Source organism: Cetorhinus maximus, chromosome 2, assembly GCF_964194155.1.
Source record: "Cetorhinus maximus chromosome 2, sCetMax3.hap1.1, whole genome shotgun sequence".
Taxonomy (NCBI): domain Eukaryota; kingdom Metazoa; phylum Chordata; class Chondrichthyes; order Lamniformes; family Cetorhinidae; genus Cetorhinus; species Cetorhinus maximus.
The window spans coordinates 175,377,918-175,405,753 of record NC_135880.1 but is presented as its reverse complement, the minus strand read 5'-3'; the positions used below and the strand labels follow the sequence as shown (position 1 = coordinate 175,405,753).

Sequence of the window (27,836 nt, the reverse complement as noted above, 5' to 3'; positions counted from 1 at the left end):
TAACCAAGTTATAGATCAGGGGTGGGGAACCCCCGTCCCGCAGTGAGATTTCAAAAAACATATGTGCATATGGTGCATACATCTCCACCATTTACTGAATAAAGGTTAACAGTCACTGTGGGGCTACTTTGTCGAAATACACAGCCAGAACAGGGGAAGTACAGCACAAACAGTTTAGGCAGGAGATTCAAGGAGGAGTGTCCCTATTCTCTGAATAAACAATATCCGGCCCTTTAAAAGGGATGGGCAAACCAGTCTGAGAAATCAGTTACTCTGACATTTGAGATGGTTTACTGGAGTTCATTTGTTGGTTATTTAGTTCCTTTGCTTTAAACAGAGATGGGAACTAATTTCAAAACTCCAAACCCCAGAAAAACCAATCTGGGAACTGGACTGAAACCAGTGATATTGAAGCTAAAGATTGAAACTGACAAGGCAAAAAGTGAACCTTTCCCAGTCCAATCTCCCTTCAGTTTTAACTCCTTTGACTGATGCTTTGGCTTGGTTGTGGGTGAGAGGTGACCCAGGTGAGAGCTGTCCCAGGATAGTCCTGGGTGGGAGCTGTGCCAGGATAGACCCAGGTGAGAGGTGTCCCCATGAGAGGTGTCCCAGTTTCAATTGCTTACCAATCTAGGGCAAGTGCTGCCATTGAGGAGATACTGGTGCAAACACAGCAGTGATGGGTAGGAGGTTTTGGAAGCAGCAGTAATCCAGACTGAAGTACCAGTAATTGTGATCTGCGTAGAATCTACAATAACAAGGCTCATTAAGGAAAAGCAAACTCGGCCATCACATTAAAAGGTGAGTTGAATGTTTCTGCATTCTCTCAAAAAAAGTTAAATTAAGTTGGTTTTTGTGTGTGTGGCCCGTGACTGATTGTGTGTGTGTGTATAAATGGCCTTTGATAAGAAAAAGGTTCTCCACCCCTGATTATAGATGGTAATTCAGAGCAATGAGGGATATGATCGCTAATCTTGTGTTTAGTGCATTTCTGATTTGAACACAGAACTTAACACTCCTCAGCAGTTATTGTGCTAAGTAGTGAACCGAGAAGTAAGTGGAGGAATAGTCTCAAGTAACTAATACAAAAGAAAATAGTGCAGATGCCGGAAATCTGAAATTAAAACAGAAAATGCTGGAAATACTCATCAGGTCATTCAGCATCTGTGGAGAGAGAAATGGTTAATGTTTCAGGTCAATGGAATTTTTGTCAGAAATGGAAAAAGTTAGAGATGTAACAGGTTTTTACCCTTCCATCTCCCACATTCCCTGTCTCTATACATCTGTTACATCTCTTACTTTATCTAGTTCTGATGAAAGGTCATCACCCTGAAAATGTTAACTGTTTCTTTCTCCACTGATGCTGCCTGAGTATTCCCAGCATTTCCTGTTTTTATAGCTTGATAAACTAGAACTAGTTCCGAATGTTGCCTGCTGCAACACTTAAAAGTTTCTGCGCACAGCCACCCAAAGTTATTAGCTCAGTTGAAAAACAAAATTATACCAAAGCAAGAAGTGGTGAATACTGTTGATGTTTCACAAAATACAACTAAAAAAACCTTTTCTTGCAAGCAGTTAATAAAATAGCCTTTCATCTTTAGCAGGTTACTCAAAATCACATTCATCAAGTAAAGGGTTAAATAGCTGCACTAAAAGCCAAATATATTATTTCAGCCGCAACTGAATTACTGGAGAGAATACATTTATATGCAACTAAGATTTTTAGGAAACAGTTACTGTAAATTTCCTCTCATAATTGTATATTTCTAAACTTGCACAATTTAGACTGCAGGAGCTTGTCCAGTCCAATTAGCAGCATGTAAGGTTGAGGCCATTTGTGTGATGATTCAACCACAAGCAGCAGACAGCAATCAAGTATTGCTTTTCTCACAACAGAGGTTGCATAACCAAGGCCTCACTGTTTGTTGAAGTTCTATAGATATCCAAATTATGGTCAGTTACTCTTAAATTGTTACAGAACATTTGGCTTCTCCTTTGGTGTCGGTGAATTTCACTCCAAACTAGGGCTAGTCACCAAAAAAAAAAATCAAAACCAAACTTTTGCAATGAGGTTTTTAAACACAAATTGGCCGTTTCTTTTTCTCTCATACAAAATATCCATACACAAAGTTCAGCAAGTTGAACTGTCACAGTTCACTGATGGCATCAGTCGATGAACAGATCAATTAACGTTCTCTTCTCTTTACTGATATTCTTTCAGGTGTGAAAAATGAAGTCTTGTTTATATATAAAAAAAGGTCCCCATCAGTTTGACAGCCATTATTTTGGGTTATTCTGGATCCAAACGTGGCAACACAGGAAGAATAAGATTTCCAAATGCAGAGTCCTGAGTTATGAAATATCCTGATGAATGTGCGTGCGCATGCTGAGGAACAAATTAAAAAATACCAGTTAGATTTTTTAAACATTGTCCAAATGGAATATAAAATGAAGTACAGGTTTCAATTTGTTCCCAGAAAAACTAACTTGCACTTGGTGTAAAAGAAAATCAAAGGGTTTAATTACAAACAATAAACAAAGGAGTACAGCATTATCAGCCCAAATATTTAAACAGCAAAGCGTCATCAAGATCGGAATGTCTCCAATATAGAAAATATGATCAAGCCAATTTGAAATACAGTCCCTAATTCAGGTAAATGAACGAATAAGCTTTTTTTAAAAATTATTTCACAGGATGTGGGCATCACTGGCTAGGCCAGCATTTACTGCCCATTCTTAATTGCCCTTGAGAAGGCGGTGATGAGCTGCCTTCTTGAACCACTGCAGTCCCTGTGGTGTAGGTACACCCACAGTGCTGTTAGGTAGGAAGTTCCAGGATGTTGACTCAGCGACAGTGAAGGAACAGTGGATATAGTTCCAAGTCAGGATGGTAAATGGCTTGGAGGGGAACTTGCAAGTGGTGCTGTTCCCATGTGTCTGCTGCCCTTGTCCTTCTAGACAGTAGCAGTCGTGGGTTTGGAAAGTGCTGTCTAAGGAGTCTTGGTGAATTCCTGCAGTGCATCTTGTAGATGGGCTTCCACTTGTAGAAGCTTTAAAAAACATACTTGCACCTTTCTTAAATGCCACCAAGTGCTTTTATACAATTAACTACTTTAAGTGTAATGACTGCTGCTCTGTTGGCAAACACAGAAGTTGTTCTGTGCCACCAACATCGTAGAGACAGCAAGGAGATGGACGACCAATTTGTTTCAAAGTGGTGTGGAAGAGGTGCTAGCTCGACAATGAAGAACTCTATGCTCTTTTTAACCTTTAATTCTCGCTTGAACCAACAAATGGGGGCTCAGATGAACATCTATAAGAGTAATGCATGGATATGAAGATAACTGACTGCAACTCAAATTTTCAGACCTACTCTATAGTTATTAAAACATCTTTAGCACTTGAGCAGAGAATAAATCAAAAATAAGTATTAAAAGCAACAGAGGATGGGGCAATAAATGCTGGTTTTGCCAGTATCCCATGAACAAAAAAGCAGACCACCAGGTCATCATTCCTGAAATGTAGAAAAGTTAGCTCATTACAAGAGTTACAGATTGCTAGGAACCCACAGCCTTAAATATTTAAAACTAATCAAAGTCCGTTAAAATAAAAACAGGTTTTGAATGTTACTTTTGAAAGAGGTGCATCTAGGCTCATGACTGCTGTCTTGGCATAGCTCTTTTTGGAATCTTTGTGAATGCAGCAAGTCCTGTTTTCTCACAGCTCCCTGTAATGTCTACCAGTTGAGACTAATCTACTCTGAAATCACAGTAAGCTGGCCTTAGGGCAACTAGCGCAGATTATTATTTAAATGGTAATATATTGGGAAATGCTGATGTACAAAGGCTAAAAGGTAGAGATAAAACAATGGATGGAAATACATTTAAAAATAATGGAAATAGGTCGGAAAAGGAAAATATATATAAATTATTGGAAAAGGAGGGATCGGAAAGGGGGTGGGGATGGAGGAGAGAGTTCATGATCTAAAGTTGTTGAACTTGATATTCAGTCTGGAAGGCTGTAAAGTGCCTAGTCGGAAGATGAGGTGCTGTTCCTCCAGTTTGCGTTGAGCTTCACTGGAACATTGCAGTAGGCCAAGGACGGACATGTGGGCAAGAGAGCAGGGTGGTGTGTTGAAATGGCAAGCGACAGGGAGGTCTGGGTCATGCTTGGGGACAGACCGAAGGTGTTCTGCAAAGTGGTCACCCAGTCTGCGTTTGGTCTCTCCAATGTAGAGGAAACCGCATTGAGAGCAGCGAATGCAGTAGGCTAAATTGAAGGAAGTGCAAGTGAAATGCTGCTTCACTTGAAAGGAGTGTTTGGGCCCTTGGACGGTGAGGAGGGGTTGGGGGGGGGGGGGGGGGGGGGGGAGAGTAAAGGGGCAGGTGTTACACTTTCTGCGGTTGCATGGAAAGGTGCCATGGGTGGGGGTTGAGGTATAGGGGGTGATGGAGGAGTGGACCAGGGTGTCCCGGAGGGAACGATCCCTGCAGAATGCCGCTGGGGGGGTGAAGGGAAGATCAGCCTGTTTCTGATGTAGGACAGTCATGTTAATCTTCTTAATCTTTGATCAATATCTTTTATATTTTTTAATTAGTAGTATTATTTTCACTTAATTTTGAATGTTGCAAGATCTGCCTTCCTTACAAGCTTAAAAAAAAACAAAGAATTTCTTTGTCTTTACACACGTAAAAGCTAACTACCGATAAAACCCTGGGTGTAGCTAATCTTTGAATATCTCTTCTGTTGGGATCTCAAGTCCTATGATTTCTCCAACTTCCCCAGGCAAAACAACCCATGACATACCAACATTTTTTTACTACAGCAAATGTGTCATGTTTAATTGTATGAATAGTTTTTAAATAACTTCAAAAAAATCATGAAATTTAATTTTACACTAGTTTGATCTGATTTTTTGTTTTATAATTTCAAAGTTCCACACCATTTAAAAAAATGGTTTGTGACTTACATGCATCTTAACCACATGTATACGTGAGAAGCTTAATATAGGGAGACAGTACAGTGGCATGGATGTACTAGTACATTCATGCCTTTGAATTTGCAAAGGCAAATTCACAACCTGTGACTAACAAACAAGAGAATATAATTCGCAAATCATGAGCACAGATGAGAAAATCTGTGTTAAGAACTACCTGCAAGGCCGCTTTCTGTTGTGCTGCTATGTGCTGTTGCTCAGCATGGTCTCGAAAATCTTTAGCAAAAGCAGGTCTTGATAAAGGAATACTGTGAGGAAGCAATGCAAAAAAAAAAACTCATGCACCCAAACCTTTCAGTTATCCAAGTGTGCCTTTATACAGTCTATATATAATTGCTGTCTGTTAAAGGTGAACTAAAATACTAAAATGGTAGAATTTCAGTGTCAAGGAGTTTGCAAGACAACTTTCAAGCGATTTCACAAGGGATTAAACATTGAGATTACATTATTAACGTGCATTTGATGGATGAGTGATATGGGATCTAAAGCACTGTACCACTAAATATCTGGATTGAAAAGACACCCATGATGTAAAAATAAATCATTTTAATATTGAAAGGCAGGCAGATTCCCCAGTGACACTAGCTTTGCTTCTTGAATCTCCCCCCAAATAGATCTGTATATCTTTTCAAACCTTGGAGTGTTTACTAATGTAATTGGAGACTGAAAAGTTGAACATTTCTGAAATAACATGAGCATTCTTGATATTATTGAGACAGAGTTGCAAAGTGAGCTAGCCATCACTTCTCAGCTGTATCAAATTCAGCCTTCAGCTCACTTTGAAATATACTACACATTTTCCACTCCCTTCCACAGTCATGCAAACAAACTCGTAAGAAATGTTTGGTATACTATACCTGGCTCCAGGGTTGTTCATTGATGACTGATTCTGCATTATTAACTTTTTCTTCTCCTGTTTGAGCTCTGCCAGGATAGCAGCACGGTTTTTGTTCTGAAAGTCTTTAAAAAAAAACATGAAATTTGAGTGCAAAACATAAAGAAACATAGTAAATTGGATATGACACTGAAGATAAGTACCCTCTTTACCCTCCATCGTGTTAAGTGACACCACAGCTGTGGGATAGATTCAGATCAGATCTAGCAGCTCAAAACTGGGGATCTATGAGGCGCTGTGGGCCATCAGCAGAAGAATTGCATTCCAGCACAATCTGTAACCTCATGGCCTGGCACATCCTTCACTACCATTACCATCAAACCAGTGGACCAACCCTGGGTCAATGAGTGTAGAAAGAGCAGCCCAGAAGTAGCAAGAGACACAACTAAAAACAAGGTACCAATTTGGTGAAGGCAGGACTACCTGCATGCTAAACAGCAGAAGCAGTGTGCTACAGACAGAGCAAAGCTAACCCCAACCAATGGATCAGATCACAGCTCTGCAGTCCTGTCACAACCAGTCACAAATGGGGCACAGGAAGAAAGGATGGGGACAGAAAGAACAAATAAAAAGTAGACGCTTCAAATTTACAAGAAGCAAATTCATTCCTCAGTTACCCACTGCTCCTTGATTTTTGAAAAACAAAGCATATAAAAGTAGAGCCCGGATCCACCAAAAGTGTTTGAGTTTTTCTGCACATTCATTCTGCAATTTTATTTTTCCTTCCCAAAATGTTTCATTGCAATTTCAGTTAAATCATAATTTACTTAGGAAAAAATAATTAGTTTGCTATCAGGATAGACCTTGATTGCTTATGGATGAGAACGAAATTCACAAACCTTTTGAAAGGGTTTCTCTGTTCCCGATTTTCTTTATTCTTAAAATAAAATGACATTACTGTATATTACAAAAAGTAATATGCGATGTTGTGGAAGTTGGAGAGTATGTGGGAGTCATTTTAAAGAGGTTGAAAACATTTCATTCTTTAAAAGAAACATAATTAAACTGAGCAATACTGGCTGCAGTAAGCCAGGCTCCAGAGGCTCCATATCTTTTCAAATAGACCCTTCAGAGTCATTAAAGCTTTCAAGCGTAATGCTCAGTATATTGCTTATCTTCCATTAATTCACTTACATAACAGAGTCAGAAGAAGCTTTAAGACGTTAAAAAATTCACTGCTTTATTTTTATATTTGGCTGGATCAGTAAAGGATTTCAAAAGATTTCCATTATTTATACACAAGGGCTATTCTGAGAAGACAGAAATACAAAACTAACCCTAATACCTGAGCAGGTACTGCAGCTGAAGCAAGAAGCTATAAGAACAAAAATCAATAATCACTTAATAGGATAGCACTATCCCAACGCTCCAGCTTATGAACAGGAAATAGCTAAACCCACAGATCAGGAAAGGCCCAGATTTGATCCCATACTTAGCATAAGTTAGTTGATCTCATTTAGGATTGGAAATAAGGGTGCTACAATTTGCCTCAGTGCCTTAGCCTGAGGGAGGGGTATCTGCCAAGATTCCCACTCATGATCAGTATCCATTAATCCCTGTACAACGGTTTGCATGTGTGGACATCAGATAAGGTCAGGATCAAGAAGCTTTGCAATGTCCCCCCATGGACAAATTGTCTGTTTGGGAACAGGGGAAAAAAAAACCAGGAGAGGTGAAAAAAGAAAAATAAAATAGAAGAAATGTAAATGTTTCTGCAACTGCCACAGAAACGGAGTAGCAATACATGCTTACCCACAGGCAGGATATTTTCAAGGCAACCACTCAAAAGATCTTGTCAGACTGAAAACTTCCCAACACTGGGGCAATGTTTCTTCTTTAGATGCTTTGGCTTCACTATTACACCCAGGCAAAAGTCTGCTCAAAGTACTTGCGAATACTATGACCAGTTATTCCGTAAAGTCTTCAGGCAATTTCGCCATCGATTCCCTTTTATCTCTACCTCTGGGAAACATCTGGCTACCGTTTATGGATTTCCTGAACTTTTGAAACACTCCAAGTAGGGAATTACAATACTCGCTTGCTTTATAGGTTAGCTCAAAATTGAAAAAGGCTGCATCACATCAGATGTACAGGAATTAAGCACTCTCCCCAGGTATTTTTGTCCCTATCCTTGAATGGCTAATTCCACAAGTTCCAGTTATCCTCCAGTATCATGAGCAAATGGCCATTATTGATGTGTGAGGCTATATGGTGAATGTCAGCAGGTTATTTGATCATGCAGGTTATCACAACAAAGGCAGATTCCACCACCATGCAAAATCTACAGATGTACACTTCCATCTGGGATTGTTGGATGGCAATCAAGCAATGAAATCCCAAGTGGGTTTTCCTTTCCCTAAGGTACAGAGGTTGCTTGCAGCACTCTAATAACCATCCTGTGTGAAATCGTCCGCCGCAGCATAGTTACTGGTTAACGTTTCGAGTCCAAATAAGCCTTCAACAGAACTAAGTAAAAATAGAAGAGAGGTGAAATATAAGCTGCTTAAGGGAGGTGGGGTGGGGGAGAGACAAGAAGAGCTGGATAGAGAGCCAGTGATAGGTGGAGATAACCAAAAGATGTCACAGACAAAAGAACAAAGAGGTGTTGAAGGTGGTGATATTATCTAAAGGAATGTGCTAATTAAGGGTAGAAAGCAGGACGAGCAAGGTCTTTTCCCACCTACTTCCATTATTTTTAAATGTATTTCCATTCATTGTTTTATCTCTACCTTTTAGCCTATTTCGATCCCTTCCCCCCACCCCACCCCCACTAGGGCTATCTGTACCTTGCTCGTCCAGCTTTCTACCCTTAATTAGCACATTTCTTTAGATAATATCACCACCTTCAACACCTCTTTGTCCTTTTGTCTGTGACATCTTTTGGTTATCTCCACCTATCACTGGCCCTCTGTCCAGCTCTTCTTGTCCCACCACCGCCCCCCTTCAACCAGTTTATATTTCACCTCTCTTCTATTTTTACTTCGTTCTGTTGAAGGGTTATTCGGACTCGAAATGTTAACTGTGCTCCTATCCGCAGATGCTGCCAGACCTGCTGAGTTTTTCCAGGTATTTTTGTTTTTGTTTAAAATATATACACATGGCTTCAAATTATCATAACTTTTAACAAATCCCCAAACTAATCTCCATTAAGGTAACAGCAACCCATAGACTTTACCAAACACCAGGCAAAGCATTTTCACCTTACAAGTTCAAAATGAGATTCTTTCACTTTGGTTCCTATGGAGAGAGTTTTTTTTTGCAAAAATATACTTTATTCATAAAATATCTTCAATCACATTCCAAACCATTTCAAAAACACCATTACAAGGGTACAATCCGGTTCAACTTTTACAAAATGTATCACCAGGTGCATCAGTACAAACAATATTACAATCATTTACAGCCTTTCATTTTGAGCTGTACAGCCCAAGGGGATTTAAACAGTTCCCAGTCCCTCGGTGCACTGTGGCAGAAAGGTCTTAGACAACGACCCTTCCCCATTGCGGCAGCTGCCCAAAGCTTTAGTGCGTCCCTCAGCACGTAGTCCTGGACTTTGGATTGTGCCAGTCCGCAACACTCGGTCGGGGACAACTCTTTGTGCTGGAAGACCAACAAGTTTCGGGCAGACCAAAGTGCGTCTTTCACCGAGCTGATGATCCTCCAGCTGCAGTTGATGTTTGTCTCAGTGTGTCCCCCTGGGAACAGCCCGTAGAGCACAGAGTCCTGTGTCACAGAACTGCTCGGGATGAACCTCGACAGAAACCACTGCATCTCTCTCCAGACCTTCTTTGCAAAGGCACAATCCACAAGGAGGTGAACAACGGTCTCTTCCCCACCACAGCCACCTCGAGGGCAACGTGCAGAGGGGGTGAGACTCCTGGCGTGTAGGAAGGATCTGACGGGGAGGGCCTTTCTCACCACCAGCCAAGCCACGTCTTGGTGCTTGTTGGAAAGTTCTGGCGATGAGGCATTCTGCCAAATGACTTTGACAGTCTGTTCGGGGAACCATCCCACAGGGTCCACCCTCTCCTTTTCCCTCAGGGCCTCTAAGACGTTACGTGCTGACCACTGCCTGATGGACTTGTGGTCAAAGGTGTTTTTCTGCATAAATTTTTCAACGAAAGGGACAGGTGGTACGGCACGGACCAACTACTTGGAGCGTTCCGCGGCAGCATGGCCAGACCCATCCTTCGCAACACCGGGGACAGGTAGAACCTCAGCATGTAGTGACACTTGGTGTTTGCGTACTGAGGGTCTACGCACCGCTTGATGCAGCCACACACAAAGGTGGCCATCAGTATGAGGGCGATGTTGGGCACGTTTTTTCCCCCTTTATCTAGAGGCTTGTACATCGCGTCCCTGCGGACACGATCCATTTTTGACCTCCAGATAAAGCGGAAGATGGCTCGAGTGATCGCCACCACGCAGGAGTGTGGAATGGGCCAGACCTGTGCCACGTACAGCAACAGCGAGAGTGCCTCACACCTGATGACCAGGTTCTTACCCGCAATGGAGAGGGAGCGTCACTCCCACATGCCCAGTTTCCTTTTCACCATAGACACTCGCTCCTTCCAGTTTCTAATGCATGCCCTGGTCCCTCCGAACCATATCCCCAGCACCTTCAGGCCGTCAGCCCTGACAGTGAAGGGGACAAAGGATCGGTCAGCCCAGTTCCTAAAGAACATGGCCTCGCTCTTCCCACGATTTACCTTGGCTCCCGAGGCCAGTTCGAACTGGTCGCAGATGTGGATCAGTCTGCGCACCGACAGCGGATCCGAGCAGAAGACGGCGACATCGTCCATGTACAGGGAGGCTTTTACCTGAGTGCCTCCACTGCCTGGGATCGTCATTCCTCTTATGCCCGGATCCTTCCTGATGGACTCGGCAAAGGGTTCTATGCAACACACGAAAAGAACAGGCGAGAGAGGACAGCCCTGCCTGACTCCAGATTTAATAGGAAAGCTATCTGTTTCCCACCCATTGATTGAGACTGCGCTACTGATGTTAGTGTAGAGCAGTTGGATCCAATTTCGAATTCCCTTCCCAAACCCCATTTTGGAGAGCACATCCACCATGTAGGTGTGCGATATTCTGTCAAAGGCCTTCTCCTGATCCAAGCTGATGAGGCAGGTATCCACACCCCTGTCCTGTACATAGGCAATCGTATCCCTGAGCAGCGCGAGGCTGTCAGAGATCTTCCTGCCTGGCACAGTGCAGGTCTGGTCAGGGTGAATCACCAATTCCAGAGCGGATTTGACCCGATTGGCGATGACCTTGGACAGAATCTTATAGTCCACATTCAACAGTGAAATGGGTCGCCAATTTCTAATTTCCTCCCTTCCCCCCTTGTGCTTGTAGATGAGGGTGATGATGCCTTTCCTCATGGATTCTGACATACTACCAGCCAGGAGCATACTCTCATACACTCCTAGCAGGTCTGGGCCAATCAAGTCCCACAGAGCCGAATACAACTCCGCCGGCAAGCCGTCGCTTCCGGGAGTTTTACTCTTCTCGAAGGACTCAAGGGCCTTAGTCACTTCTTCGGGAGTTAGCGGTTTGTCCAGGCTCTCCTGCGTACTGTCGTCTAAGAACTCCGTGATAGAGGACAGGAAGGACTGGGAGGCCGTGCTGTCCGTGGGCTTCACGTCATGGAGAGAGTTGGAGGCTTGCAGCTGCTTTTTGATCTTTCATTGCTTCTCCCTGCACACCTGAAAACTGCCAAAGTTATAGCTACCACCACTGACTGAATTTAAATTCCCATTGTCTCACCAGCCTCTTTGAACTTCACCTTTTAACAATGAAACCCCTTTCATAGTACCAATTTTATTAGTGATATAAACATATTGCTTGGTAGCTGTTAGATAGGCATCAAGTTTTCACCCCACTTCTTGAATGCTCTATTCAAAAAATGCAAATACACGCTATCTCTCTTATATATCAAAACTAGTACATATCAAAGCACCCAGACTAGCCGACTTTAGTCCAATTAAGACACACCTGCAGACTAAACCTCTTAAAAGAAAAATATTTTTCCAAAATATTATATACATTAATAGCTTCATGACAATGCAAAATCTAAACAAAGGCATGACTGGAGGTTGGTATATAGCGGGATTCCCCAGTGGTCAGTACTAGGACTACTGCTTTTCTTGATCTATATTAATGATTTAGATGTGCGGAGCACAATTTCAAAATCTGAACTGTGAGGAGGTTTAACGATAGACTTCAAGACAGACAGGCTGGTTGAATGAGCAGACATGTGGCAGAAGAAAAGTAATACAAGATGTGTGAAGTGATTCATTTTGATAAGAAGAACAAGGAAAGTTAATATGGTATAAAATAAAGGATACAATTTTAAAGGGAGTGCAGAGCAGAGGGACCTGGATGTCTATGTGTGAAAATAATTGAAGGTGGCAGGGCAGGTTAAGAAAGTGGTTAATAAAGCATACGGGATCCTGGGCTTTATAAATAGGGGCATAGAGTTGAAAAGCAATGAAGTCATGGTGAATATTTATAAAACACTGGTTCAGTCATAATGCTGGGCACCACGCTTTAGGAAGGATGGGAAAGCATTAAAGAGGGTGCAGAAGAGATTGACGAGAATGGTCCCAGGGATGAGGTGGACAGACTGGAGAAACCGGAGCTGTTCTTCTTGACAGGATATTTGCTAGAGATGTTCAAAATCATGAAGGTCTGAACAGGATAGGGTGAAACTGTTCCCATTGGCGGAAGGGTCAAGAACCAAAGGACACTGATTTAAGGCAAACGGCAAAAGAACCAAAAGTAACAAAGAAAAACCCTTTTTTTAAAAAAACGCAGAGTGGTTAGGATCTGGAATGCACTGCCTTAGACTGTGGTGGAGGCAAATTAAGATTTCAAAAGGGAATTGGATGATTACGGAGGAGAAAAAATTTGCAGAGCTAAGTGGAAAGGGGGGTGAATGGAGCTCACTGAATGGCTCTTGCAGGTCACTGACACAGACAATGGGCTGAATGGCCTCTTTCTGTGCTGTAATCATTCTATGATTTGAAGAAGAATTTCACTGACAGGGTGGCAATGCCTCGTACCACTGAATTTTATTAAAAATGCAATGACAAACGATAAAAAAGACTTGCCTTTATATGGCACTTATCACAACCACCGAATGCGTCAAAGCACTTTATAGCCAATGGAGTACTTTCGATGTGTCACTACTGGTGTAATGCGGGAAACGGGGCATCTAATTTGTGCAAAACAAATTCTCAAACGGCAACATGATAATGAGCAGGTAATCTGTGTTTGTGATGTTGACTGAGGAATAAATATTGTTGAGGACACCAGGGATAACTGCCTTGCTCTTATATAAAATGCCATCGGATCTTTTATGTCCCCGAGGAATAATGCAGGACCTCGGTTTAACATCTCATCTGGCACCTCTGACAGTGCAGCACTTCTTCAGTTCTGCAATGGAATGCCAGCCTTAATTTTTGTGCTCAAGTCCTGGAGTGGGATTTGAACCCAGAACCATGCGACACTCATCCTTATTTTCAAATCCCTCCGTGGCCTCACCCCTCCGTCTCTGTAATCTCATCCAGCCACACAACCTTTGGAGACACTTATCTAAGTCTGCCCCCTTCAGCATCCCCAATTCTAATTGCTCCACGATTGGTGGCTGTGCCTTCAGCTGCTAGGCCCTAAGCTCCAGGATTCCCTCCCTAAACCTCTCCATCACCTTTTCCTCCTTTAAGACGCTCCTTAAAAAATTCTTTAACAAAGTTTTTGGCAATCTTCCCTAATAATGCCTTGTGTTTCTGTGTCAAATTTCACTTTATAGCTCTCCTGTGAACTCCCCTGAGAAGTTTCATTACATTAAAAGGTGCTATATAAATACAAGTTGTTGTTTAACCAACTACAAAAGTATCATATTGAAAATACTCCAGTAGTGTAAGAAGTGTACATGAATTCAGCAAATTAACAAGCTTTCCCCATCATTCAGCCTCTGCCTTGGTAGGTGCAAGGGATTAAAGGCAGCCTTTATTTGACAAGTCAAAATGTACAGTTGTGATGGGCAAACATTTCTACAGTAATCTAAAAACTACAGGTGACCTTACAACATTGCTAAAATAAGTGTAAAGGCAAGCAAGCAATTTAGAACAGACATAATTTACCCATTTTGCCTGTGCCAGCTCTGAAAGCCCTTTTGATAAGTATCATTATTTAGTGTATATGTCATCACCTTATTCATAGAGCCAAAAAAGTATCACCTCACCTCTTTATTAAATTTTATTTGAAATCTATCTGCAGAGTTAATCTCTGTCCTTCTGAAGTCACTTACAATTGTCTTTCATTAACCAGCTCCCTATGTTCATCATCATCTAATTTTCATACGGTGCCTCCATATCCATAAGCACTGCGCCTAAGATTTTGATATGTAATAAATCACTATTTAACTAAATAGAAGAAAAAAAGCACAGTCCTGGCTTAATCTGGGTGTGTTGGCGTCATTGCGATTTGTTCCTGAGACAGTGGCTGGTAAAACCAAAAGCACTTCCAGAAATGGGGTAAAAAAATTTGTACCAAAATTACAGAAATAGAAAATAGCGTCCTGCAAAGATTGTACTTTGATTTATAGATTTATTCCTCTCACTGCATAATTCATTCTACATTTCAGCTCTTCCACTATGCTGGTTTTCTATGTTTGCCCTCAGCTGTCATTAGGCAGTCCTATTTGAATTTACACAGGATGCTGATTGCTCTGGACAACTAAACTGTCATTCATAGCCAGGCAATTTTCTGTTCATTTCAGATGCAGTCAGAAAATAAATTACTAGCACTTTCAAAATACCATTTAATATAGTATTCCAGTCAGTTTTTTTTTTTATTTGTGAGCAGATTTCTCAAAAGCTGGGCTTAATTTCTTAGCAAGCATATCACAAAAGAAAATGGAGCACGGGGACAGGTATTTAGCCACAATGCCTAGTTTTATACATAAAGTTCCTTTGTTCCCAATGGAAAACGGGAACAAAACCAAAGTAGAAAGGACACTTTTTTGCTTGATGTGCTGAATGGTTTCAGAATACTTATAAGCTAAAAATGTAAATACCTTTGAAACTATGGCTACAATAACTGATGGTGCTATATAGAGTGGCAGGATATCCATCCAGTATCTTACTGCCGAATATCACTGTGCTACAAAAGAGACAACATGCATGGGCGTGGGTAATTAGATCTATACAGGAATATTTTGCATCCACCATGCAATTGTCTGTCAGATCACATGCCAGGTGCCATACATTCATATTTGCAAATTTCTTGCAGCTGATTCAAATGTTATTTCTTCATTTAAAAAAATAATAAATTTTGCCTAATTATTAGGAAATGTAGAAGTCAAACGTGAGGAAAGTGGGTAGATAAACAACCAAGGAGGAACTAGCAGAAACATATGAAAACAAATCAAGCACAAAGGATCAGCAAAATCTCCCAATTAAAAAGGAAATTGGGAGAAATATATATATTTTTAAACATAGCATCTAGGCTATTCATCTCAACCACTCCACATGGCAGCGATTTCCATATTCTCACCAATCTCAGAGGATTCAGGAGCAACTATTAACCCAATCATGTTTATCAGTGATTACCCTTTTAGTGGGCATTTTGGTCCCTCATTACAGCTTTGGATGTCTAGTGGTCACTAGAAGTGTTTTATTAACGCAAGTCTTTTTTTCCCATTTAATCTAATCTACTGGAAATAAAAGTTTTAACATAACAGTGTGACAAAATAAAATGTTAAAAAATTACCAAAAGTTATGACGAAATGATTAAACATAACTATACATCTCTAATCATTTAAACATCTCTAACAATGCTTTCCATCGCAGGTCTGTCTGTCTGAGAAGTCAGTCTCAAATTCACACAGGTTCTCAGGTGTATCACTCAACAAGGTATTAGCTAGAGTTTCCAGAGTACACTTGTACCTATAACTTCTAGAAATGTTTGACAGAACAACTAACCATTCAAAGAGCTGTAAGGCAGATGGGCCTCTGCCTGGCTAAGTCAGAGGGCCAACTATCTGAGCAATTTTCCTGGGCAATGAGCCCAAACAAATTCCCTTTCACCCTAACTCTATTCTTTCTTTCCTTATCCAGTCATTAAGTCTTCACTCACTTGCATTCATGATTCTTCTGATGCCCTCTGCCACTTTTCCAATTTCAGATTTTCAAGTCTCCAATTGCTCCCTTTTCACTGTGGGCATACAGCCTCTATATTGCTTTGTCCTTCAACAGTAAGGCTCTCTGCTGGCTCTTCCTTAAACAGTGGCTCAATCATTTCCAACCACCCTCAGTCTTCAGTACCTGGCAGAACCAGTTCTCACCTTGATTGACCTCTCTTAATTGCACTCATCCGTCGAATGAAAATCATTAAGGAACAACACCTCCCCCCCCCCCCCCCCCCCCCCCACCCCCCACCCCCACACACACACACAAACACAAACCATGGAACCCAGTTATGCAATTCTTTTGCAGGATATTTGGAGCACTCTTAGTTCCAGTCCTATTCAGAGCCTCACACTGTCCTCTTTCTCAGACACATAGAATTATGTCTGCATTACTGCCTCTCCATCTCATTAAGAAAATCATTAACCATTCTTCCAATTTCAACCCATTCTTCACCTTTATAAGATCTAATAAGTTACATTTCACTGAGCCTTTCCTTTTCTCTGTGGACTCCTTACCATCTTTTGGAATGAGCTTGCCACAAACACCCATCAGAAGCCAAATCACTTCCACATATTATGCTTGTTCCCACTAATCTGCTGCAAAAATTCTAAGTCTTTCGCTATAATATTTGCTCTGGCCATTCCCTTTCTCATACCATGTCTGACATGTCCTTTTTCTCTCATCTAAGGATTCTGCTCAACTGTTGTCAACGGAACCCTTGGCTGAGTCTACTCCATTCCCAACGCCTCTGCTCTCACCCCTCATCTCACAACTATACTCTCTCCCTTGTCCTTACCTTCCAACCCACTAGCTTTTTGTTCATACAAACTTCCCATGTCCTATTCCCCTTCCAGACTGGAAAATTCCTCATGGATCACTTTTGTGCTACCTCAAATTATAGCTGACCTTGTGCAAAGATGTAACAGCTGTTCATTTACCTCCGCACACCAGCAGTCAGGGTGCCAAGCATTCGCAATTTAGTTCATTCTCTCTCCAATATAGAATAATGTGTAGCTCATAGCATAGCCTCCTATACACTGTGGGGGCCAAATGTAGATTATATGACCACTTGCCAACCACCTGTGTTGTGTCCACAAGTCCCACACCATCCTCCCTCAGGCTGGATTTGGAGGACCACTCACTAAAAGAGATTCTTTATGCTGCTTTCACAGTGCACAGGATGTGTAGTTAGTGTCATGGAGGTAACCTTTACAATATTATAGTTCAAAAAAAATCAAGCTAAGGGAATCATTGCAAACCTGTGACAGGAATCTCCTTCAGGGGCAAAAAAATGACAAAGCACTGTCATGGAATGGTGGGAAATTGCTTCATAATCATCTCTGCCTAGACGGCCAATTTCTAATCAAGCCCATGGATCAGATTACCTCTCTTCCAGTTCAGTTATGTAGATAGAATGAAGAATATTTTCCTTGGAGAAGGCAAGGTTAAGAGGAGATTTGATAGAGATACATGTATACACTCTCAAAACGAGCTGACAAAAAAAAAAAGAGTTGTCCAAAAACCAGACATTTTTAGATTGTGCCATACTATTTTTTGTTTTACTCAATTAAAATTAACTTACCTGGACAATTCAGTGAGGTGCTAAATGGCACTGGACAATTCAGTGAGGTGCTAAATGGCACTGGACTTGTTATCTGCTTCTCCACTTGCACAGCTTATTCCTGTGCTCCAGGCAACCCTTGACCCCACCCCACTGCCCAAAGCAACTGACCAGAAATCCAGCAAAATCCAGAATGGTCTGGGTCCCAAGGCTGCTGGTTTTGAGAGAGTTTATCATATTCAAAATCATGAGAGATCTGGACAGAGTAGATAGGGAGGAACTTCCCATTGGTAGAAGGATCAAGAATGAGGGGGCACAGATTTAAGGTAATTGGAAAAAGAAGCAATGGCGATATGAGGGAAAACTTTTTCACACAATGAGTGGTTAAGATCTGGGATGCACTGTCCTGAGTGTGCGATGGAGGCAGGGTCAATCAAGGCATTCAAGAGGGTATTAGATTATCTTAAAAGGAAGAACGTGCAGGGTTACAGGGAGAAGGCGGGGGAATGGGACTTGGTGAATTGCTCATTTAGAGAACTGGTGCAGACGCACAGGCCAAATGGCCTCCTTCTGGGCCCTAACCATAAGACATAGGAGCAGAAATTAGGCCATTCGGCCCATCGAGTCTGCTCCGTCATTCAATCATGGCTGATAAGTTTCTCAACCCCATTCTCCCACCTTCTCCCCGTAACCTTTGATCCCCTTACCAATCAAGAAACTATCTATCTCGGTCTTAAATACACTCAATGACCTGGCCTCCACAGCCTTCTGTGGCAATGAATTCCATAGATTCACCACTCTCTGGCTAAAGAAGTTTCTCCTCATCTCTGTTCTAAAAGATCTTCCCTTTACTCTGAGGCTGTGCCCTCGGGTCCTAGTCTCTCCTACTAATGGAAACATCTTCCCCACGTCCACTCTATTCCAGGCCTTTCAGTATTCTGTAAGTTTCAATCAGATCCCCACTCATCCTTCTAAACTCCATCGAATATAGACCCAGAGTCCTCAAACGTTCCTCATATGTTAAGCCTTTCATTCCTGGGATCATTCTCGTGAACCTCCTCTGGACCCTCTCCAGGGCCAGCACATCCTTCCTGAGATACGGGGCACAAAATTGCTCACAATATTCTAAATGTGGTCTGACCAGAGCCTTATAAAGCCTCAGCAGCACATTCCTGCTTTTATATTCTAGTCCTCTCGAAATAAATGTCAACATTGCATTTGCCTTCCTAACTACCGACTCAAACCTGCAAGTTAACCTTAAGAGAATCCTGGACTAGGACTCCCAAGTCCCTTTGCACTCCAGATTTCTGAATTCTCTCCCCATTTAGAAAATAGTCTATGCCTCTATTCTTCCTACCAAAGTGCATGACCTCACACTTCCCCACGTTGTATTCCATCTGCCACTTCTTTGCCCATTCTCCTAACCTGTCCAAATCCTTCTGCAGCCTCCCCGCCTCCTCAATACTACCTGTCCCTCCACCTATTTAACATTGTGATTGAAGGCCAGGTATTTCACACAAAGGACAACAAGAGGCAAGAGACCCTCAAACATTTTCTGCTAGTCCATTATCATACCTCTTTGATAGAGAATCAGAACCAAAGCAAGTATATTCTTCCTGTATGCATGGCCTTTCATCATAACTATGGCACAATGAGGGGAGGGGAAGAATCTTTTAAAATCAATTAATTTTTAAAAAAGTGTAGGTACATTTTGTTTTCTTTTCTTTTGAGTGGTAGAAGGGTTGAGGGTTAATAATACAGATGAAATTAATTAGTTCTTGCTTGGAAATTCATTACACATTTCAATTTGTTAATTAATATCTCCGAATTATTGCCACATCAATTTAATGCCTCAATTAGGAAATGAAAACCCCAGCTTGGAATAATTGTTAAAGGGGCATTGTCATCATAAGGTGGCAGAGGTTGGTCATAACAGTTTAGAACAACAAGCTGTGACCATTAGCATGATAACATTGAATAAAGTGACAGAATTATACAGCATATAAAGAGCTCAGAAATGGTACTAATGAAAAAGAACAGTGGAGTACACTCAGTCTATTACATAGGGTACTATCAAACAAGAGCTTCTTCAGTAATAGCTGTAAAAAGAGCAAGGTTCCAATAATAGGCATGAAACAGCTTTACAAAGGTTTCAAATAAAAAATTAGTATCACACTTCCTGAGGGAATTGTTTTAAATGTTTAATCCAATTCAACAGAATTAGGCTAACAGCACCTTTGCTAAATTAGGCTCAGCCCAATCTCTTTGCTTTAGTGTAACTAAAAGCTCTCCATGATGAGGACTGACTTATCCTATCTAAGAGCATTTCAGTCAATTATCACTCTTTAATTTTTTTTCAATGTTACTCATGTTAAATGCTTAAAATTGTCACAATGTTGATGTTACCACAAATACAGTGTAGAACATAGCTCTTTTGATAAAGTTTATTTTGCTTCCCCACCAGAAATATAATGAAATGGGCTTTTTAAACACAACTGCTTCTCCATTGTTCATACATGCCTGTAACTGGTCAAGACAAAGATAGCCTTCCAAACCTGACTACATATTTCCTTATATAAAATGCTAATACTGTACTGAAGCCCAATCTGTTCAATTATTCATTACAGGAGCATAACCTCATTAGCCTACATACATCTTCAGAGATTTTCTACTAATTGTGAGGCAAGAACATCACCACCTACTGGAAATTCTGATAACACATGATAATGTACACTATTTAGAAACTATACTCAGATGACACACACAAAGCCTATTAATCCTCTGCAATGCACAGCAAAATAGATCCTCATCTAGTTTCTGGCCCAAAAAAGGGAAAAAGACCATATATTTATACAGTACTTTGCATGTTTTCAGGCATCTCAAAGAGCTTAAATACCAGTAGTGATTATATTTTTCAATGGCTATATTTATTGGTATAGAAATTTAGCAGGCAGCCTGCTTCAAATCCGAGTAAGAACAGAAATGCTAAAATGTTGCCAGGAATTCAACAATTTGTCTATACTTTGAAAGACCACCAGACTGGACTAGATTTCAAAACTGGAGTTTTGTTATATAAGATTGCCTAATAAAGCTTTAGATTTATAAATAACATCTGAACTCCAAGATGTCTCACTGGCTTGTGATGCATTATCTTTATACTATAAAATATTCTTGTGTTTGTTGTGCAATTCATTTTCTTTTTTTGTCACTGGTTGAGTCGCTGCAATTTTCCTCTAATTGGTTATTTGATACTTTCATTATACACCACTTCTGCATAAAACTGATTTCCCCAACCATATTCTGGCAAAAGGCAAAATTGGCAAATACTGCTGCCATGACTTCTTCAGCACCCATCCATTATAAAGTCTGTCACATGTACACATACAGCATGCACAGGAATGAGGGAGTTAGTGTTTATTTCTCAGCTGTCTGAAACTGATCGAGGCCGACAATTTCCAAACTCCACACAACAGCCAGGCCGGGCGCTGCAATATAAGGACAGCAAAATCCTGGAGCATGTCCCAATGATTCAGTATCCAAGAGCCACCTGCACTTTCCCACACAGTAACGTGAATGTGGTAGGATATTGTGGCGGTGGATGGGCAAATGTGGAAGTAACAAAACAGGGGAAAGGCGCAAAACAGGGAAAAGGGAGAAGGAAAATTAAAATATAAAAGATTCTCCTTTGGTTTAGTGCCTTTTCTAAAAAAAAATCACTATGCCTCTGTGCAGTGATTTGCGACTTTTAATGGTGTTATATGAAAGAGAAGAATCCTAGCATAGTACAGCACAGAAGGAGGCCATTTGACCTCCTTAGTCGGTGCCAGATCTTTTAAAAAGCAGTTAGTCTCATTCCTTAACTCTTTCCTCTTTTGCCAATCACCTTAAATCTGTGCCCTTTGGTTATCGACCCTGGAAACAGTTTCTCTTTATTTACTCTGTCTAAACCCTTCAAGATTTTAAGCCCCTCTATCAAATCTCCTTTTAGCTTTCTGGGTCTAACGAGAGCAACCAAATATTCTCCAGTCTGCTCACATAACTAATCCCTCATCGCTGGAACCATTCTAGCAAATCTCTTCTCTGTACACTCTCCAAAGCTTTCATGTTTTTCCTGAAGTGAAAGTGTAGTGCCCAGAATTGGATATTTGACTGGAGCCAAACTGTGTTTCATATGGGTTTAGCATTACTTCCTGGCTTTTGTATTCTATGCCTCTATTTATAAACCCCATGGTCCCATATGCTTCCTTAATTGCTTTGTTAATCTGTTATGTCACCTTCAAAGATATGTGCATGAACATCGTGAAGACTCTGTTCTTGCACCCCCTTTAACATTATGCCATTTTGCTTGTACTGTTTCACATCATTTTTCAGACCCACAGTGAATCACCTCACACTTTTCTGCATTGCATTTCAACTGCCAAATGCAAAGTTTGTTATAAGCTGCATGACTATGCTGCAACTGACAGTGTCCATGCAGGCTGCCCAGAAGTTAGCCTCGTAAAAAAAAAATTTTAAGGGGCCGTGTGCTTAAATTAATCACTCGTGTACTCCAAAAGAGGCAATGTTGGCCATGTTTCTGCCCATTCCACTTGCTTCTCCTTGTACTCTTGAAATTTATTACCATCTTCCTTACTGGTTACTATACTATCAAGTTTGTTATCTGCAAATTTCAAAAATCATGCCCAGTACCCACCATCCCTGCCCCAAGTCATTAATGTACATCAAAAACAGCAGCAGTCCTAATACCAAACCCTGAGGAACACCACTGTATACATCTCGTTCCAGAAAAATAGCCAGTCACCAAAACTCTTGTTTCCATCCGTTAGCCAATTTTGTAGAGAGGATGCTACTGCCCCTTTTAACACATGGGCCTCAATTTTGCTAACAAGCCTAATGTGTAATACTTTATCAAACACCTTTTGAAAATCCAACACAGCACCTGCACTGCCCTTGTTCATCCTCCATGTAACCTCATCAAAATACTCACTCGGGTTAGTCAAACATGATTTGCTCTCAACAAATCCATGTTTGCTCTCCTTTCTTAGTGCATGCTTATTCAAGTGACTGTTAATTTTCTCCTGGATTATTGTTTCTAAAAGTATTCCCATTACCAACGTTAAACTGACTGGCCTATAAATGCCAGGTGTACCTGTCTCCCCCTTTTTGAACAAGGATGCAACATTCACAATTCTTCAGTCCTCTGGCACCAGTCCTAACTCTAAGAAGGATTGGAAGATTGCAGCCAGCACCTCCACAATTTTTACCCTTACTTCCCTCAGCAACCGAGGATGCATCCCATCTGGACCAGGTGACTTACCCATTTTAAGTACTTTCTCTTAATCTATTTTTATCCCAGGCAGTACCCTGTCAATTTCCTCATTTATAAAAAGAAAGAGAAAAAAGAGAAAGAAGAGACTTGAATTTCTACCTCACATGAGATTGGATGTCTCAGTTTTTTTTTTACAGCCAATGAAGTACTTTTTAAGCGTGGTCACTGTAGTAGGAAATGCAAGCTGTTGATGAAATGCAAGTGGCATGTTTGCCTTTATTGCAAGGGAATTGGAATACAAGAATAAAGAAGTCTTGCTATAATTGTACAGGGTTTTAGTGAGGCCAGGCCTGGAATACCATGTGTAATTTTGGTCTCCATATCCAAGAAAGAAAAATTTGCTTTGGAGGCGGTACAGCGAAGGTTCACTAGATTGGTTCCTGGGATGAGAGGGTTGTCCTATGATGAAAGGCTGAGTAAACTGGGTATTTATTCTCTGCAGTTTAGAAGAATGAGAGGTGATCTCATTGAAACATACAAGATTATGAAAGGGCTTGACAGGGTAGACAAGGAGAAATTGTTAACCCTGGCTGGGAAATCTTGAACAGTATTTCAGGATAAGGGGTTGGACATTTAAGACTGAGATGAGGAGAAGTTTCTTCACTCAAAGGGTTGAGAATCTTTGGAATTTTCTACCCCAGGAGGATTGTGGATGCTCCATCATCAAATACATTTAAGGTTGAGGTCTCAGGGAACCAAGGGATACAGGTAGCAGGCAGGAAAGGGGAGTTGAAACCCAAGATCAGCCATGATCGTACTGAATGACAAGAGCAGGCTCAACAAGCCATATGGTCTACTCTTGCTCCTATCTTGTACGTTCTTCGCACTAATGTTTTTAAAAATCTAGACACTTGTATCAACAGAAACTAAGTACAATATCTTACCTGGCGCTGGAGGGTTTGTTGTCATTTCTGTTGAACATCCAAACTCTATAGAAAAGAACAATTTGTTAGCTAATTGCCAAGAATGGATATTTCAGATTGGATGACAACTGGGAGGAAAAACGTGGAAACAACTGCAATGACGCCTGTCCCTCGCAAGATCAACCAAAGCAGCTACTGAAAGCACAAATCATGCAGATATTTAAGCTGTGGTAGTAAATCATCTCTTCTGCATTGCCTCAACACTATGACAGAAAAATGTTCAACTCTGTACTTAAAATATTTGCTTTCAAATATTTCAGACCCAAACAACAAAACTGTCTGGCAGTAGAAGCAGTGTATGAAGCTTCAACACTGGTATTTTGTATTCATTTTTTGGGCTGATAAGAAAATTTGAAATACAGCGGGCGTGCTTACATGGCAATAACTCTTTCACTACTACTGGCCATGTATTCAGATGATCTCTGCCAATGATATGCCTCTGTAGGTCAATCTTATCCAGCCCAGTCATTGTGTTGGCACTGCAGCATTTTGGTATTTTGAATATCTGCAGATACAAGCTTTACAAAACAAAAAAAACTGAACTGCAACAGGTAACACATTGGGGTCTCTTCAACTCAATTGTTTTAACCCAATTGTAGATTAGATGCAATTAATAATCAACCAAAGTGGTAACAAAAGATGAGCACTTATATAGTGCATTTCATGAGCTCAGGACATCTGCAAGGAGTTTACAGCTTATTAATGTAAGCACTATAAATAATAAGGTGTGATATCTAGTCACTAATTTGAGCACTACAAGTTCCCACAAACAGCAATGAGATCATAACCAGGCAATTTATGTTAGTGATGTTGGTTGAGGAAAAGCTATTGCCCAGGACATTGGGGAGAAGTCCCCTGTTCTGCATTAACATAGTGCTGTGGAATCTTTTATGTCCATAATTTTAAGTAGACACAAGAAACCAAGTGTGCCTCAATACCTTTTCACTTTCACATGTGTTCGTGCCATCAGCAACAGCAAAGATTAACTTACCCAAGTTTATATTCAGCTGTGCTGCAGACTCAGATTTAGCAACTTCCAGAACAACCAAGAATGGCTATTACATCGGGAGCATCACAGGCTCACCGCATTTGAGAGTGTGACCTGGCATCAGATACAGAGTGGCATCATTGGCAAAGATAAAAAAGATGCATTCAGTTGGTGCTGTGTTAAGTCATGTGCTTGCTTTCAATGTCCCAAGTTAATGCTTAGTAATACTTCCTCATTTAAATGGGGTATTAATTCCTGGCCAGGTATCATAGTTACACACGTTTACAATCTACACAGCCCACCAATTCCACTTATTGCACATATGCAAAATATAATAGTGTATAGAGGTCATTACTCCACAATCCAGGAAAAAGATTGAAAAGCAAATGGAAAGGCAGTTAAGCTTTCTTATCTGATTTAGCCACACAGTCCTCTAAGCACAAAAGACAATACACCATTTCTCAAACCACTTCCCAATTTTGCCCAGATTTTTAGCAACTGCAAATCTGAATTGCAAAGCTGTGGGACAATTCCAGATATAAAGGAAAGGAGGCAACATCCTTTGGGTCTCATTATAGTATTTACACGAAGCCAACCTTGCATCTGGATGGGGCTGCCAATGTGAACTGCCATAAGAGTTAAGAAGTTAAAGTTAGGTCATTGGAGAATGGTTGCCAATGCCAGGGTGCAAAAACAAAACACTGCAAATGCTAGGAATCTGAAATTAAAAAAAGAAAATGCTGGAAATTCTCAGCAGGTCAGGCAGCATCTGTGGAGCAAAAAGCAGTTAAGTTTAACAATGAAAGGTCACAGACCTGAAAAATTAATTGTTTTCTCTCCACAGGTGCTGCCTGACCTGCGAGGGTGCAATGTAATTTAATTCAGGCAGATAACACTCGGTTTGTCAAGCAGAGAAAGATTCCTTATGGAAAGACTGGAGCCACAGGAGTGCAAACCAGAGGTCTAACTTGTGAAGCTCCAGACTTGCAGGAAGTTGAGCAGGTGCATGTCTGAATTGTACAGAAAATTAAACTTGGAACATTACAGAATCTGGATGCATGCCAGGCGACTTGCATAAAGACTGGTTCCTGAACTTAAATAATTTAAGATATGAAGAGGAACAGATAGAGTAGATAGAGTGAACCTATTTCCACTGGTTGGAGCGTTTACAACTTGGATGGTGGTGGTGGGTGCGCAGAGTCTAAACATTAGAGCCAGATTTTTCAGGAGTGAAATTAGGGTACACAAAGGATAGAAGAAGTAAACAGCAACTGATGCGAGATCAATTGTTAATTTTAAATCTGACATTGATAGATTTCTGTTTACCAAAGGTATTAAGGGATATGGGACAAAAGCTGTATACAGAGTTAGGTCACAGATCAGCCATGATCTCATGTAATGGTGAATCAGGCTTAAGAGACTAAATGGCCTCCTCCTGTTCCAATGTTCTTATAAGCCCACTGTTTGTAAATGGAGCTTGTAGATAAGCCACTTGAACCAGGTTGCTGGTATAATAAGGTGGGGTCTTATCTCCAGAGTTATTAAAAGGTGATTTTGGAATGGGATATGTTCAATGTAAAGTACATTAAAATCAGTTTTTTACTTGTCCTTCTTGTACAGAAAGGTACTGCTTTAAGCAGTCTTTTTAAAAATCCATTCTTGGGATACGGGCATCACAAGTAAGGCCAGCATCTATAAGCCATCCCTAGTAGCCTGAGGTGGTTCTGGGCTTCCTTCTGGTACCTGCAGAGGCCTCAGTGCTCTCATTCTGCAGTTGGATAGGAACTTTCATGTCAGGTTGGCATGAAGGCTGCCTGTGTCCTTTTGGGTGGCAGAGGTGAGGGATTTGGAAGGTACTTTGAAGAAACACCTTGGTGATACTTTGTGAAATATTTAGACAGATTCTTGATCTACAATGGAGTCAAGGGTTATGGGCGGAGGGGCACAGGAGGAAAGTGGAGTGAAAACCACAATCAGACCAGCCATGATCTTATTGAATGGCAGAGCAGGCTCAATGGGCTGAATGGCCTACTCTTGCTGCTATACCTTTGATCTAAGGAAAGCAGATGCATCAAATGGTAAAAGACACTCTAACCAAGAGTCTATCTTCAGCACAGGATGTTCACTTTTTATACAGGTTAGCCAACAAACATAAGCCGCAGGACACATAAAAGTACTTCTCCTGAGCCTTCCTCATTGACTAACAAAGAGTGCAGTCTTAACAGAGAGAAAACACAGATAGCAACACTTCATCATCCAGTGCAAAAGCAACAAATTACCTTTTTACAAAGATAAAGGAAATCAAATTGCAAGCTGAATGTGCAACAGGATCGGTCCTATTGCAACTGGCAAATGCTCAAGAGAAAACAAGCAGCCAAAGGTGACTTTAGAAAGAAAAGCATACATGCACAAATAATAAACTGCAGAAACTGACCCATGGTGGAGTTGGGAAGATGCTGCTAGGCCCTCCTATCACTCAGCTCAGCTGGGACAGTAGCAACTGCCCGGGGAATTGTCCTTCACTTCCGGGACGGCTGATGTCACAATGCGCGCGATAAGGAAAGGGTGCCGGCGGATGACGTCACAGTAGGCGCAAAGGAGGGCAGGGAGATTGACGTGACAGAAGGCGCGAGGGGCGGGGCTATTAACATGACAGTAGGCGCGAGGGGCGGGGCTATTAACCTGACAGTAGGCGCGAGGGGCGGGGCTTACTCCTCCCTCGAGACCAGGCCTTCGCCCGACCCGAGAGATAAATAACGACTCAATTAACCGGCTGGTTATAACCCGGCCTCCCAGTTACATCTATCGTCTGTCTTTCATGGACCTACCGAGCGACTCCTACTCTCTCCTCCTCCGCCTTCTTTTCTCCTCTCTTATTATTTATCTCCTCTTATTCGGTCAAAGATGAGTTAAAAAAAATATGGCCAGGCGGCTTGCCAGTCGCGCAG

General features: G+C 41.3%; 1 protein-coding gene across 4 annotated transcripts; it reads right to left on the bottom strand.

Annotated features, from left to right (window-relative positions):
* Positions 1 to 1,516: 1,516 nt before the first annotated feature.
* On the bottom strand, positions 1,517 to 27,836 carry inip (ints3 and nabp interacting protein). 4 transcript variants are annotated; one of them, XM_078571068.1, is made up of 6 exons: positions 27,717 to 27,836; positions 23,862 to 23,906; positions 6,731 to 6,768; positions 5,854 to 5,956; positions 5,154 to 5,244; positions 1,517 to 2,386 (listed from the first exon to the last, which is right to left on the bottom strand). In XM_078571068.1, the coding sequence occupies exons 2-6, from the start codon at positions 23,897 to 23,899 to the stop codon at positions 2,291 to 2,293; spliced, it is 366 nt and encodes a 121-aa protein (XP_078427194.1). In that variant the 5' UTR covers positions 23,900 to 23,906; positions 27,717 to 27,836; the 3' UTR covers positions 1,517 to 2,290. The 4 variants fall into 4 exon arrangements, with proteins under 4 accessions (XP_078427194.1, XP_078427183.1, XP_078427212.1 ...); XM_078571057.1 differs by lacking the exon at positions 27,717 to 27,836 and adding an exon at positions 27,323 to 27,706; XM_078571086.1 differs by lacking the exon at positions 6,731 to 6,768 and having other exon boundaries at positions 27,717 to 27,833.

What these genes read in the sequence shown, in the direction of transcription:
- inip (XM_078571068.1), bottom strand. Translation starts at nt 23,899, where the DNA reads ATGTTCAACAGAAATGACAACAAACCCTCCAGCGCCAG. An exon ending in AACAAACCCTCCAGCGCCAG is followed by an intron (nt 6,769 to 23,861) that starts GTAAGATATTGT and finishes TTTTATTTTAAG; the next exon opens with AATAAAGAAAATCGGGAACA. An exon ending in CAGAGAAACCCTTTCAAAAG is followed by an intron (nt 5,957 to 6,730) that starts GTTTGTGAATTT and finishes TTTTTTTTAAAG; the next exon opens with ACTTTCAGAACAAAAACCGT.